This window comes from Ooceraea biroi, chromosome 4, assembly GCF_003672135.1.
Source record: "Ooceraea biroi isolate clonal line C1 chromosome 4, Obir_v5.4, whole genome shotgun sequence".
Classification (NCBI taxonomy): Eukaryota; Metazoa; Arthropoda; class Insecta; order Hymenoptera; family Formicidae; genus Ooceraea; species Ooceraea biroi.
In genome coordinates, this window is record NC_039509.1 from 2,424,115 (window position 1) to 2,440,583 (window position 16,469).

Sequence of the window (16,469 nt, forward strand, 5' to 3'; positions counted from 1 at the left end):
ACGCGGAAGCGCGCGCGTGCCGGAAGTAGGTCAGTGGGCCAAGCGCGGCGCGGGCTCCTCCGTATCGAGCTGCATCTGCATCACGCGAGCGAGGGTGCTGCCCCTCGATGTGCGGGTGACTTCGACTATGAGGGTATCTCCGAACGGCGTGAGCAGCGGGAGAGATCCTCTCTGCGAGAAACGCGCGAGAAACGAGTCAGTATTTTTATTGAACAAGATTATGTGGGCAAGTTGAATCTGTACGGCAAAAAGTTTGTATTTTTAACAGTTTATATTTCTAGTTCTATATGTTCCAACAGTGCATTCAAATTTCGGTGTTAATTTAATATAATGCGAGTACGTTTAACAATCTTATGTAGATAATGTAACATAAAATTAGTGGATAAATTACAATATGTGGAAGAAAATTTTATGTAAACTGAACTTATTTGCAATGTTAAATTTTACTTAAGGAAAATGTTATTTGTACAGTTCGTGCAATGTTGCACTGTGCATCATCGTCGTATTAATGTTTGAAAAGGTTAATTCAGTACATGGTGACTGAAATATAGTATGAAACTCTTATTATTATACATGAAATATGCTATTTAATTAGTTGATCATAAATTTAACGCATAAAGTTCAATTAACGTAATGACAATTTGCTAAATTTACACATGGATATGTTGCGTTTCGCGCACATTTCTGTCAAAATGAAAACTGTCGCGTTAACGACGATGAGCCCACTCTCATCTCATTAAAAACAATGGATTAACGCTGTTGTGGCAGTTGCAGGTTGAAAACGCAACGCGCACGAGAGCTCTCAAACTGTCGCGAAATAATGTAAACGCTCATTGTTTCGGGTTTAAACAATGTTACAATGCAAGCGTCGCAACGAGCGGAAATGGTGCGTTCTATTCGCGATCTTTTCATTGCCACACGCAAGCGAATGTAGCATTTTTACGCGTTTCTGGATGGAGACAAGAGCGGATCTGGCAAGGGAGCATTTTAGAATACAACGCACTTGCGCGATTCAATTAGAAAAATCTTTTATTACAAAATTCAAGTTTCTTCTGCCTCGATGTGCAAATCGCCCTACATTTTGAACATTAATTTATGATAGCTAACTTTAATAGTTTTTTTCCTCCATTCTGAATCTCAATCACACGTTTGAGTTTTTTTTTAGCGGGGTGAAGCTCCCATGATCTTCCTCCCTATAAAACCGCCCTTAGATAGGCAAAATGTATTTTCTGCTTGAAAAGCATGCGTCCATTTGCGACGCGAACTCGCAAACATAAAACGCAGACACGTCAAAGGTTCATGCCCGCATCATTCGGTCGTCGATGTCGACTCGTAACGCTCGTTTGGTTGATTTTTATTTATTGATCGTAAAAGACCGCTCGTAGTGAATTTTAACGAAAGATCCAAGAAACAGCCACTTCAAGCTTCACTATTTCAAGCAAGCAGCTGCTTTGGTCCTTGGTGGAAGCGAGAGAAAGAGAGATACAACTTTCCAGATATTTTATCCATTTCCTTTTTCCAGATTCGCTCACGCGTTCTGTGCATTCGAAAGTTGTTCTCTTAATCACGTAGACGATTCTCGAGATCGATTCGAAGATGCGATTCGTTGTTTAGAAAGCAATTGGGATGCTCTTTCAGCGCTTTCTCCCCACGGATTGTTCCGAACGAAAGCGGACGTGTTCTTTCGTAGATTTGTTGCGCTCTGCGGTCGACACGAATGTCGATCGAAGCAGGGAATGAAAGAATAGCGTGCGCATCGAGCGTTTCCGCTGTGAAATAGATACCTGCTCGTACTTTCGAGCGTACGCCCGACCGAGAAAATGGGGAAGTCCAAAGGTGCGAGAACGCGCGTGGAAATTATCGCGCGAATGACGGGACCGGTCATTCAACTGGTAAGCCTTTCGCACAGCTCATTTACTCTTTCGAAAGCAGTTATTCTTTTCTTCCCCTCTCCTATCTGGAATAATGATTTTTTCCGACGAGCACGAAGCGCGGCGAGCAACGCTCTTCGCGTTGCAGTGACGTGGCGCATTCGAAGTCGTCCAGCAGCGATGATAACGGTGATTGCATTCGATGACGTCCCGATGAATATTCGTGTTCATTCATTTAATCATCCGAACAATAATTTATTTCGAATTATCCGAACATATCCGAAATATTCGTTACATTTTCCGCCAGCTATATCGCGTCTTCGTTCAGGCATCGCAGCTGAAATACTGATTTCGAAATACCCGGATGCAAGTCATCGATCGTGAGAAATGTCGGCTCTATGACAGGGAATTAATGCGCGTTCTGCAGTTAATGACTTTTAAATTGGATCACATTAAGGAAATTGCAGACGTGGTCGACGTGTGCCACACATCGGGCATTCCAATGCAACGGCCAGTTGTTTACGTCGTAACGATACGTTGTTCCATGCTGGCGTGTAGGTATCGATACTTTCACCGTGAATCCGTTGCGGCAACGCGGAGCGTGCGAGCTCGCGCGTACATACACGTGCAGTCCACGCGCAGGTGGATCACGTTTCCGGTGCACGTGGCCGCCTTTTGCTCTGCGCTCGCACGCGTGCACAGCTCACGCGTTTCGAAGGCAGAAATCAATCGGGCGTGACGGTAAACCCGCGGAGAGACACGTAAATGCGCGTAATGCGTATGCGCGATTTCTGCCGCGGCCGCTCGCGGATTTAAACTGGCGCTCATGGTCCGTTTTTATATTAAGAGATCGTCATAAAGATGATCTTAAGATATGTGTTAGTCAATTAGATAGTTGTATTAGATAGTTGTATCTAAGAGGTACTTAAGACTATTTCGTTATAATAATATATGAATACTGCTCAGCAAGAGCAGTTCTGGTCGTTCTGGAGCCTTTGCCTGGATGAAAGTTTATTCTAGCTAAACAAATTGCGAGCGTGTAATTTACTTAACTAAATTTTCTATCTCTACTTGCTACAATTTTTTGCTGTTTGTGTGTGTACTTTTCATTTAAAACGGTATACTTTTGCGCTGTTCGGGGATACTGAATATTTAAGATAGAAAAAGTACGCATGCGCGGATACTCGCGTGATATGTTACTGCACATTTTTCGGATCTCGGAGAAGACTGAAAAGATCGTTATTATATTCACTGTTTAATGTACAGTATAAACAAGGTTTTTAGGAAAAGAGGTTGCTTATTTTTTCACGTTTGATATTTTTTTGCATATTTTATTGAAGTCCTATGCGGTTTAAGTTCTATAGGAAGAAAATTCTATAGAAAGGTAAAATTCTATAGAACAGAATGAAGAAGGTTTTTGAAAGGAAACGTGGATTAAGTTGCGCTACCTGTGACACCGTGTTCTCTTCGCATCAGTTAATAACATTTGCGGAATCTAACTATCAAACGCGAGCACTGTGCAAATTGGAGGCGAAGGCGCGAGGAGAATTCGCGAGGGAGCAAAGGAATACATGTTAAATTTCCATTGAGTCCCGATGGAATTTCATATGTCGAGACGTCTTACTCCATTTAGCTCTTTGTTGAAGCGGGAATTGAAATGCTCTGGGGTGCGGTTTAATTTTTCAGTTTTCCGATACGTGCAGTTCGCCGGGGTAATACATCATTGTTACCGCTTCTGCGGAATAATTAAATACTTGCGGACGCAATGAATACAAAGAGGATTCATATAAATTTTTACAATTTTCTTTCGTTCGATTGATTAATTGATACGCCCGGCTGGCACAGTTTATTCTCTCGCGTAACGCGCGAGATTGATTTTATTTCTTTACTTGAGCCTTTACTATCGTCCGGTATCATCTAGTTTTTCAATCGTGCGTTGTTTCTTCGAACACGAACCGTATCAGAAACTACACGACAACGAGAAAAAAGCGAGTTGCTCGACGTTCGCGACGAGGAGCTGCAAAGTCGAATTGCACACGACATTTTTCTGTGGAATCATGACGTGTGAATCATAGCGTTGGAGCTTTTTCAATATCAAAGTTCCACGAGGATCAAGTCGAGTGCCAAATGCTAAATGCATGGCACACACATTTTCATAACTCTCGCAAATTGGGCTTCGCAAGTTGAATCAAACGAAAGTTAATCGATGAATAGTCGGCGAATCGTGTACTAAGTCGTTTCGCTTCTACGACGCAATGCAGATCGATGGGCAGCTTTGCATACGCTTATAACGTGGTCATTCTAGCTCCGCTTTGATTATCTTTTGCATAGAAAACTTGAGACCCGCGCTATTGATTATTACTATCTGATTTATAATAGCTTCCGGGTTGAACGTTTCAGACCACTTCATCAAGAAGAGCGGTAATCGGATACTGGAATTTTCACGGAATATTGGAATCAAAATGGAAAAAATGCGACTCCAACCCGGAGGCCAAATCAGATATATCTTTTGCATGAATAAATTTGTATAATTAATATTTCATGGCGAAAATTAGTAATATGATCAATGATCGACGATTATTTCGCAATATTCAGAATTTCTTCAATGTTTTTTTAGTTGCAATTTTCTAATTCATAGTCGATTTGGCTTTTCGTGATTTACGATTTTATATACTACTTGAGAGAAAAGAGATTTGGTCGAGGGGCTTGCTCCCTTCGCAAATGGAGGGTAATTTATGCGAGGCAAAAGGGAGAGCCGAGTTCTTTAGGGTCTCCGTCGCGTTTTCCACGTTGCGAGAGATCGTCGTCCGTAAAAGTCCGCACTCATTGTGCGAAGCTTCGCGATCTCGCTTCCGGAGGATGAAAGCTCTTGGCAAACTTTCCGTCGAAAACACCTAGCGTTCCGACATCTGCGGAGCAACAATGGATGAATCTTCGCTCCGCGATTCTCTCGCCGAGGACGAAGAGGGAATTCCTCGGCGGCGTGGCTTTTACCGTTGCACGTTCCAGTTTCATGAATCTATCGCGAATTATGAGATTGGCTCGTTCGAGTATCTCTCCCGCGGTCCCATATCTGCCGATAACTGTACGTGCAATTGTAGATTTGCGCTCGGAGAAACGAACGTTCGATTTGTGCAGGAATCATGCGGGCGAAATAATTACGCGCGCGATACGCGACATGCAAGTGCGCGCAATAGCAGATTTCTTCATTCTTGTGGCTGTTCGGATTTAAGCAAGAGATCTAAATTCTTTGTCTCGGGGAGAGGAGATATTATACAATTGCACATATTAGAAATTTATTTAACTAAATTTTTATCTTTGCTAAATAAGCAATTTGTGCTAAATGGTGCAATCTGCTACAATTTCCTGCCTCTCGATGCACTTTTCATATAAATTGCGTGGATCTTGATGGACGAATATCGACGTTTTTCGGTTATTCATTCGATATTCTCCCCTTCAGTTTAACCGAACGAGCTTGCAAATCTAGTTCGAGTTCTCGTTACGACAGTTTTTGCTTAGTTTGATATGCCGGGCACAAAATTTGTGTAAATACTTAATAGGCGCATTTCCGGTGTGCAGCGTATTTTCCTTTCGCATTGGACAGTTTGTTTAACGAGGATTATAATTTATGACAATAATTAACGCTTGTGTAGTACAGTTGGTTATTGTCATAATTTACAATGCGTTAACAATTACGCGCATTTGTGAACTCTGAATTCTGGTTTACGTTCATATTACATTGTGTACATACACTGTTTGCTCAGCGTGTAAAATATTTATGTGATTTAATCACTTCACGTGATTTTATCGTACTTTGCAAAGTCAACTTTGATTCAACTTTTATGAGATATTCTATTCGTTGATTCATGTTGTTGGCATAATAAGATAATGAATGTTAACCGAAATAATTAACAATCTTATGTGGTATTATTGTGCATTGTAGCGCCTTACGAAGGTGGAATATGGAAGGTGAGGGTTCATCTACCAGAACATTACCCCTTCAAATCCCCTTCGATTGGTTTCATGAACAAGGTCTACCATCCCAACATTGACGAAGTCTCAGGCACCGTGTGTCTAGACGTCATAAACCAGGCTTGGACTGCCCTTTACGGTACGTATTAGCCCTGTGAAACAAAGCCTTTAAATAGTAATATATATATCATCTACGCTTACATAATAAAGAAAAAAAAAATATATTATTTACATGGAAGAAACATCGGATGAATAATTAATTTTAATTAAAGTTTTTTAACAGCAAACCGAGAGATATGTTTGATTTCTATTAACAGCTAATAAAGTCAATATAAAGCTTTGTATTTGTAACGTTACGAATCCAATTTAACGTGTTTAAAGAAAATTCACATGATCGGTCTTGTCGAAAAGGAATTGGGAAACGATGAGTGACGTCTTTGCTTCTTGTTTCAGACTTGTCGAATATTTTCGAGTCTTTCCTGCCCCAGTTGTTAACATATCCCAATCCAATCGACCCCCTCAACGGCGACGCTGCCGCGATGTATCTTCACAAGCCGGAAGAGTACAAGAAGAAGGTAGCGGGTGAGTATTGTTGCCGTCGAGTTAATAAAACACTGCGAGACGTAAACGAGACGAGGCGGTAGAATGAACAGCGCATCGTAGAGTCTTTTACGATCGCCGCGTGTTCGGTCAACCAGTCTCTCTTAGCAGAACTATCTCTGTGCAGTCATTAACGCCTTGCATATTCGCGCGCATATGCGTGTGCGCGCGCGCGCTTAGATCATCATCATGTCTCGATTGCAATGCAATTTCCCGTCTGACTTCTCTCCCGGCAGATTACGTCAGGAAGTACGCGACGGAGGAGGCGCTGAGGGACCAGGAGAACGGCGGCACCGGCAACGGGATGTCCTCCGACAGCGAGTCCTCGATGAGCGACTTCAGCGAAGACGAGGCGCAGGACATGGAGTTGTAACCAAATATATTACCATCCGTACCCATATCCTTAATCATCTCGATTCCCCGTAAAATTCCCGATCGCTCGTCCTACTACCAAATAGATGCTTACACCCGAGACTCCGAGCCTCACCTTTGGTGACGGCGACGAGTCCGCTGAAAGACTCGTTGCTGCTCTCGTCGCCCGTGATCAACGCAACGTCGGTTCAGGGCGAAGGGGACGTTTAAGGGGGGGGGGGCGACACATGATACACGGGATAATATACGAGGGGCGACGAGAAGGGGCTGCTGAATGGTCGATCATCTCCCTTTTGGCTTGACGAGAGCGAAAGTGACGCTTTCGGCGCTTTCGGAAACGAGATGAAAGAAAAAACGGAGAATCGCATACAGGGCTCTATTACTGCGCGCTCTTTTTCGCCGAGCGTACCGAGGGACGCTTTCGGTCACGACGACGTTCTTTCACGATCGCCCGTGGACTCTACGGAGTTGTCCCGTTAATCACCGTTCGATCACCACGATTACGATGATGATGACGAAGATGCGATGCCGTCGACGCGTGACGAGCGACGACACGGACGAACCCGCGGTCTCTGTACATGGAGTAGTCGATTTATCTCCTCCTCTCTCTCACTCTCTCTCTTTCTCTCTTGCCAAGTGAAGGAGAGAGAGAGAGAGAGAGAGAAGGAGAGAAGAGAGAAAAAGAGGAAGGACCACCATCGCAGCTATACATGGGTTGTTATTCGTTGGTCGACGCAATATCGATTTTCGAAATTGCGTCTAAATGCCCTGGTAACTCTGGCATCGATCGCAGGCATTGCGTCATCCGCTGCGTGTATCTATGATGCGTTTCTGTGTGATTGAGGGGAGAGGGGGGGGGTGAGTTGAGGGGAGGAGTGCAATTCGGAAACGGTAAACGTTAACAGCGAGAGACTACCATGGATAATCTGTCCGTTTTCACGTTTCCCACCCCCCAATTTGTGAGATACTTTTGCTCTTCGTTTCTTCTCTCGTTATTTCTTTCTTCCGAGCGCCGCGGGTTTATTATTCGTTCGCAATGTGTTCAAAGACGCGCGATCGAAAGGCAGCACGGTGGAGCAAGTTGGTGGAGAGATGCGCCACGGGAATTTCGAATGACGAACTGACCGATACGGTGTCACAGTGATCGCCACATTTTCTCCACAATTAACTAACGACTCCTTTGCTGCTATTTTAGACCTTTTCGGGCAGTAGCATCTGAAAAGAAAAACAAAGAAGCTATATTTTTACATTCGCCGTCGCTGTTCATTTACTTCATTCTTCGAGTTTGCGAAAAGGATGTTAAAGGTTGTTTAGCGTAAAAACAAAAAGAGTAACAGATAAAGAAGAAAGAAGCAAATAAACGAGTTTGTCTTTGCCGCAATATTTTCCTTCCCCGCAGTCGATCGATCAGAAACCGGTGCGTATGTCACGCGTCAGTTCACGGTTCTCCGGCTAAGGCAGGCAGGCAGGTCTTGCGTTTGTACGACAATGAAACGTGGAAAATGTGATGGAGTATGGGTACTAGCACCGTCTTCCTTTTTCCTGCCATCACCATTCCCAAAACGTTTCCCTCGTAGGGCAGCGCATCACCGACCGATCGCCACGTCGTCGTCATCGTCGTCGTCATCATCATCGCTATCATCGTCGTCGTTCTCTTCGATGGCGATGGAGAAAAAATCGAATCCGCCACGCAAACGGCCACACGAAGGTGATGACACGAACGACGTTGGAACGACGATGCAGCCGCCGTCGAAGACCGCGCGATCGTGGAACTGCTGCCGGAGAACGAGCGCAAGCGGAGCTCCGAACACGTTTCAAGCATCCTCGATGTCCTGTCTCGAACTGCGCGCCGTACCGGGCGGACTAAGCGCGGAGGAGACGCAAGCGAACGAAGCTGCAGGACTATCTTCTTCATCGTGCGTCCGTCCTCGGGATGTGAATGTAGATTTAGTTGATGATCCGGGTGGGTGCGGATCGGGCGCGGACATGGTGTTCGCCCGCGAAAGATTTTAAGTCAATTTACGCTATTTTAATCTCATTGTTATAATTATAGACCCATTATAGATTTCATTATATAGATCATTGTTACTAAAGAGGAGGACGTATACATTAAATTGAATTGGTTTGTTACGATACTCGAGAGATACCTTTCCTTTCTAACGACGAAATCGGCAACATCCTTGCGTAAAAAAAACAAACAAAAACGAGAGAAAGACAGTTACATTTATTTAACGATTATTTCTTTTTTGCACGGTCTACAGTTTATGACTATCTCGCGTAATAGAACTAAAGGAAATGAAATCAAAGATCTCAGGGAATTTCCGTTTTGAGAAATACAAAAAAGAAGCTATGGTTGTGTGTCATCTCTGAAACGAGGGGGATAAAAATTCGATCCGTAGCGGAAGCAGACGGAGAACGCGTGGAAAGAACAAAAAATTAATCCGGTGGTGGTATCAGCGAATTCTGATTCTCAAAAGAACCAAGTAGAGTTTGGTTAGAATTGTTCGGCGGTGTTAGGGACATTGTAAAATTTGAGAACGTGAAAACATGAATTTCGATGCACAATAATCTACGATCGATAGTATCTCGTTTCAAATTGATCTCTCTCTCTCTCTCTCTCTCCTTTGCATGATTTACATGTATTGCAATACGATTATAGCTATACGTAAGTATAGACGTTATATTTCAGTGCCTTCGCAGGCAGAAAAGCGTGCCTTATTACATGGGTCTCTCGTTAAAGAGCTGCATTGGAACACAGTGAATACGACGAGCACTTAGCGTTAACGGATCTCTGCGAACAAGATTGATTGTTTTGAAATATTCCAGACTGAAGTCTGTCAATTGTGCTTTTTCCTTTCGAGATTAGGGATGAACATCGAAAGCAATTACTAGCCTCAATAATCCTCCGATGATAATCGAGATGCATAAAAATGCTTGAGCAGAAGAGAGAAAACCGCAGAATGGCGTAAAAAAGCATCTCTTCGATAAATCGATTATCATTGATCAATTAATTGACTTTGACTAAATTTGATCGATATCTTTTTCTGGCGAGTTGATATAATGATGTCGTTTATTTGTAGCTACATTGTATGAGCGCATCGGTCGTAAATAGAGCAAACTCAACAATCAGATTTAAATGTTTGCAGCAAAATAAAAGTTACGATCGTCCACCCGTCGTAGACTTGCGATTTTCGTTTTGCACATTTGCGGCTACTAATTTACGCTTGTTTCATTTATTTTTATCTGTCGCTGAAGCTTATTCAGATTTTTAATGCAACAGAATTGTTTATATTTCTTATTTTTCTTAAAAATTATTATTATGCGTATCGCAGTTTTAAGTAAAGAGAAGCGGCTAATATAATTTGCCTAGTGCTGTTTCCATGCCTCGTACGATTTATTATGATTTAAGACGCACCTTTGTGATTAAATACACACTACCTATTTCCCGCCGGATTTGTTCCGTTAGCAACAACGTTGGCATTGCAATGTATATTTAACCGCTTAAAAAATTTCTGTTAAAATGTTATTCTGTTAAATAAGTAAATATCATCGGATATGGCTTTTATGTAACTCGTTCGAGAATGGCGTTGCTCTCGCAGTTTTCTTTCAGTTCGTGCAATTATGTAAAATGTTATCTTCCCGCAGAATTCGTGTAGTTACTCTTTAGTTTATTCGTCCGTGTCATATTATATTCGTCTGCTGATTTCGTGAAGAATCTTACGATATCTTACGATGCTTTTCTCGGTGTGCAATCAACAAGTTATGTTGGACGTACGTCGGAGAGAGATGCACAGATTTCGTTCAGGACAAATATACACTTAGAGTTTGTCAACCGTACTTAGAGAAAGAAAAATCCCGTCGCTCTTTCATTCATCCGCCGCATCTCTCCGCAGAACGCGTCACTTCTACTCTTACTTACTTGGTATTTTTATAAGTTAGTAGTATAGTAGCTTTAACGCGTTTCGCGCTGACATACTCAATCCGTAGTGTCTCGTCGGCACTGTACTTTTAGACTCGATTGATCGATTGAAAACCAAAAATCATCATATACAACGTGCGTTTTTCCTCTTCACAGACCATGTCGATTGAATTTGCAGTCGTGCTCTCAGATCTCACATCGTTGCTAATTGTATATGTAACATATAGGATTATTGACTAGTTATACGCATAAATATATACATACATATACATATATACATATATATATCTATATATATATTATTGATTCATATTCGTATAACTCTATTATGTATATGATTTTACTAACGAATTGTCCAACTAAGCGAAAGAACAGTTTTAATAATCATTTTTTATTTTTGTGCAAGCGTTGTTTGTTTCAACCTAGTATCAACCGGTGGCTTGTCGAGGTTCCGTTTTAATTGCTGCTTCAATTCTTTTCTCGCGCTTTGCTCGTCCTTACAATGAAGATAAAAACAATTCCTCGCTCTGCGGTAACACGATGTAAATCGAGATTGGATTGGACCGCGCGTTGACGCTTAGATTTAATACGATATCGATATTTTGTTCTAACGCAAGGATCTATTGCCTCTATTGTGTTCAAACTCTTTTGTAAGATTGAATAACGTCTGAAAGCATATTTTTATACATGTATTGCAATGATATATAATATAGCGATAGTTGCATGTTCATTGTCCCAAAATTGTCGAGTTCTCATCGTTTGATTTTCCCTTTTAATCGCAATGAGTACGATCATTTGTTCTCCGAGCAATTGTTTCTCACGTGAAAATCCACACTGCTTAATTAATTCCATTAATTCTGTGTCGAATGTTTTTTTCTGAGTACATACACGAGCAGTCGTACATTTAAAGGATGCAAAGGAGTCGTTGCGTTACACAGAGAACGATTCGTAGCTGAGATGACAAGCTGAGTCCTCCTGTTGAAACGAGAGAACTTGAAACTACGATTATTGTGATCGATCGGCTCTTTGAACATTCCGCGTTCTTACTCACGCGTCATGAATCTTATTCGCGAGAATGTGATACGTGCGATGCAAGTTTGAGGATCGCCGAGAGTGATGCCACGTGTTTGCTAGAGTTACACGAGCAATTCGCGGTCAAAGGGCGAGGAACTCGTCTTGCTCCGTTCGATGGAACATGCACGTTTCGAACACGGAGCTCTGCCGATTTTGCGCCGCGCAACTCGCGATTCTCGCGAAAATCACATACGTGCAGTCGCAACTGCGCAGGCGGAAAAGTGATTCGCAGCCGGGTTTTCTCGTCGCCGGACGTTCGATTCGCAGCGCTACGTGAAATCTTGAATTAATGTCGGGAGATAGAGGCCGATTCGAGGGCGCTCGAGCGCGTTATCGAAGACGATTCTTCCGAACGCGCTCGTTCGAGATTCCACACGAATAATGAAGCGGACAAGGAGATAACGTACGACCGTTGTTTTCGTTCTGCCCGCGGAGCACGTTTCCTGATTTCACGTTTTACGTTTTTCTTTTCTCTCTCTTTTTTTTTTCCTTTCGCGAGGTATCAACTGAATTAGATAATCGGGGAGGGAACGTACTGTGCGCGCACGCATGCCTCCTCCGCTGTCAGATATTCTCGTCGGGACTGGGAAACAGCAATATTTTTGCTACTTGTACGTAATTAATTAATAAAATATATATCGTCAATGTTAATGTCGCGGCTGCCGCGGCGCCGTCAAACGCGCGCGTTTGCAATAATGGTCGATTACGAAAGTGTTAGATTAATGCCGATCGAGTAGATCAGTTTGCCGGACAACGATGGCAACGAAGTTGCGCGCTTGCGGATCGTGCTCTGAGGATTTGGCAATTGTTTATCGCTCTCTCTCTCTCTCTCTCCCTCTCTCTCTCTTTTTCGATTACAGTAATCCGTTTTTGCTGCTTCGTCCGACCCGAAATTGGACGGGCGATCGGCCACTCCTTAATCTCCCAACTTAGATAATCCAGCGATAACAATGATCTAGACGTACGCAAATTAGTCAGCGTGGATGTCGATATTGTCGCAAAACGATTGCGGAATGATCGATCAACGTGAAGCGGCCATCAGCGTATCAAAACGTAATTGAAACGTAATTATCCATATGGCATAGAAGCTTGCAGCAACGTTGCTGCAAGCTTCTGTGCTGCATGGATACTGATTCGGCGATTCGAGTGCACGTTCCAAGCGTCCGTTATCTCGCAACATTCCGGTGATATACAGCAACGGTGAGACCAAAGCAGCCGTAGAATTTCGCGCAAAATATTCCGTCGGTTTACGAGTTTCCCCGCGTACACGTTTACGATGATACGCCACGGCTCGCTTTGCGCGATATCGGCGTTCAAGCGCAATGGATGACTTCCACCGTGTGTTATTACTGCTTTACGTTACTCATCGATCGTGCGCAAAAAAAAGGAAAAAGAAAAGAACTACACTTGACCGTTTCCACATAGATAAGCGAGACCAGTTTTAAAATAAATAATTGCGCGGTGAGTCCGATCACTCGTACCATGCGAGAGAAAAATAATAAAATGCCACGAGCAGGCGGGATCGCGAAACGGGAGAAAAAACGAATATACGATGTAATTAAGTGCAATTTATGCCGAGGAGAGGACACGCTTCTCCCGAAGAGATAAAAAAATCTATTGCTCGCTTATGCATCTGGAAATGACAATTCCACATTTCAACTTCAAGTTGAACGATGATAGGGAGACTGACGCGAGGAGCAAGATTGAATGCAGGAAGAGGTACTTTCTTGGCGGTCCGCACTGCGCGATGTACGTTCTGTAGCGATTCAATTAGAGAAACAGAAAAGACGAGGGCGATCGAGTGTTCATAGAAATTTATATTACATGCAGATAAAGTGAGGAAAAATATCGAGGAGTCTAATAAACGAAACATATGTGAACTGTGTTTTTTAAATGTATAATTCTAGAGTGTAAAGTTTATATTTGTATTGATTTGTAACGAATCAAAATTACTGCATAAAATTTACTACAAGTACCATAATGCCAGCAAAACGGCGGCTAATCCGGAGATATTTTGTACGTAAAGTATCCGACTCGAATGTGGCGCGATTTTGAGAAGCTCTCGAGCTTCTCTCGCTGAAGACATGCAAAAGACCACACAGACACGTTTGAATATTTTATTTATTACGAATATATTAATTATTACGGTGAAACGAAAAGAGAAGAAAAAAAAAAACTAGAAAAGAATGACAATACATTGATAATATTATAATTATACAAATCTTCGTGTTTAAGTGTTAGTTTTTAAATAAAGGATGTCGTTGACCTGGCAATATTGCGAGTGGGCTACGTTCGGGCCGGATATTTTATTAGAATTATTGTATCGCGGGAAATGAGACAAAACTGCACATATTACGTTAGAGAGACGTCGTTTGGTGCGCGCTGCGAAGAAACTGGAGGATTGGGGTTCGGCGATGCTCGCGATCCTTTGATCAGCTGCTTGAACACGATGTTGAGACGAACTCTTTCGATATAAATTTCGATATCGCTGATAGAGCAAGCAGACCCTTTTCAAACGTAATACACACACACACACACAAGAAACAAGAAACAAACACGTAGCGACGTACATAAAGCTAAGGAGTTGTACTAACTCGTGGTAGTGACGACGATCGTCATTAACTCTGCAGTAACGTTACGTTCTCCCTAGTGGTTCCTAGTCACTGCCATACTTGTTGACGACGATGTATCACGAAGAGCGTGACCGGAGAGCTGCTAACGAAAATTTTTCTTGCCGAACAATATTGAAAAAGAAAAAAAAACCAGAGAAAAGATGCACCTCTCAAAATGTGTTCGATTCGAGTTATCTTAGCGACGATTTCTCGGCGCCCGGAAAGGAGCCGCCGAAGAAAATTGGCACAAAGACTGCTGTACTGCAGGGTTTACGGGGAATCGACGAGATATTCGTTAATTAACACTGGCGAAGTAAAGCTTTATAAACTAACGTAGTGATGACGATAATGGTGATGATAATGATGATGGTCATGATGAAGATGATGATGGTGATGATAATGATGATGATGGGGGTGATGATAATGATGATGATGATGATGGTGGTGGTGATGATAATGATGAAGATGAAGATGAGGATGAGGATGATGATAATGATAATGATGATGATAAAGTTTGGAACACTTGTTCGGAGGATTTGTTTGGGAACCGTTTCTATGTTCCATGTACAATCGTGAAGATCGAATTATTGGTGTCTGTAGAGGTACATATATTTTCTTACGGTATATGGTAATTAGCTGCGCTGCTTCGGCTCGTGAAGGACCCGCTACCCTTAAATTGGTCATAGTGAAGGGGAAAAAAAGTAAAACGCAAATTTCATGCTGAAATTCAATTTGTGAGCAAGCGAGATTTTACAGATGACTAACGCGTTGTTAATAATACGACGATAAAATTGCTTAACGAATTATATTCTTTAGCTTTACGATGCTTAAACGCTTCAGCATTGTCAAGTATTTTGTAAAGTAATTCATACTCGCATTTGTTATTATACTTGCAAATGTTGAGTCAATTTAAATGAAAATGTGTGTTTATCTCTTGCTTAAACTTTCATGTGACGGATTAATTATAAAATATAAGATATTTAAATCAAATAAGATTCTAAAATGTCATAGAATATGAATGTTTTGGAATACTTTGAAAATTAATTTCACTCGAAGAGCAATATTCAATATGGGATACACTTTTAATAAAATTAACGAGATTGGAGAAACTATTATTTTTCGATCGCTAAGAGACATCTTACAAGTAATGATAAATGAGAAGAATTCGCGTAATATTCATTGTGATGCAATTGTATAGCAATTCGAAGCAGCATAGGTTCTAGAATTCTGCCGAAAATAGAGAAGCTGCGTAATAATTCCAAAGGACGAATTTAAGGGAACGGGCGCCTGAAAGCTAGATGTAAAATTTCCTTAGGGATATCTATTGTTTCGATGTATGAATCGTCTATGTAAGATGCTGGTATCGTTAGTAAAAGAAACACAAAGAAAACTGTGTCGATGAAATGCGTATGCCGAGAAAAAAGATATTCATCTCGATAATCCGGCCTTTTTGGAAAAAACTGGAGATCGCGGAAAATAAGAGAATAATTCGACGACCTGGCGTTTAGACAAATTTCCCGAATCTGACCAATCATACAGAATGTCTTTCTAGCACATGATGACGATGATTACGAACTCGCTGAATCCACGTTCTCATGGTTCATGAACACAATAAACAATGACAAACAATGAACATTACGCTACTACAAATATTTATTATAAATAAGATATAACAAATATAAATATATTATATTGAATTAACGATTGAACAAGATGCAATTTTTTGGTACAATAAAATGAAAAGAACCAATATTGTGTATGTGTGTATTATTGAACAATCCTGATTATCCGTATTGATCCATATTACGCTTGAATAGTTTATAAATAACAATAATTTTTAAATTTATATTTAAATTTTTAACTTTGTATTTATCTGATTATACACGTATAATAAACAACATAAATATCATGCGAATATAAGATAGAAGAAGAGGAGAGTAAAACTGTAAATCTTTTATAAACAATCAAAGTTTATCAACCTGAATAATACATTTTTATTTGTTATTCACGTACGTTATGCGTGCACTTACGACGAGACTGCAGATTTCT

The 16,469-nt window shown here is 41.5% G+C and overlaps 1 protein-coding gene across 2 annotated transcripts in view; it reads left to right on the forward strand.

Annotated features, from left to right (window-relative positions):
- Positions 1 to 16,170, forward strand: part of LOC105285869 (ubiquitin-conjugating enzyme E2 H) — a 41,125-nt gene extending 24,955 nt beyond the window's left edge. For both annotated transcript variants that reach the window (XM_011350399.3, XM_011350400.3), the window contains exons 3-5: positions 5,815 to 5,982; positions 6,297 to 6,425; positions 6,680 to 16,170. In XM_011350399.3, coding sequence (XP_011348701.1) covers positions 5,815 to 5,982; positions 6,297 to 6,425; positions 6,680 to 6,816 — 434 coding nt within the window. In that variant the 3' untranslated portion in view covers positions 6,817 to 16,170. The remainder of the gene's footprint in view (positions 1 to 5,814; positions 5,983 to 6,296; positions 6,426 to 6,679) is intronic.
- The last annotated feature ends 299 nt before the right edge of the window (positions 16,171 to 16,469 follow it).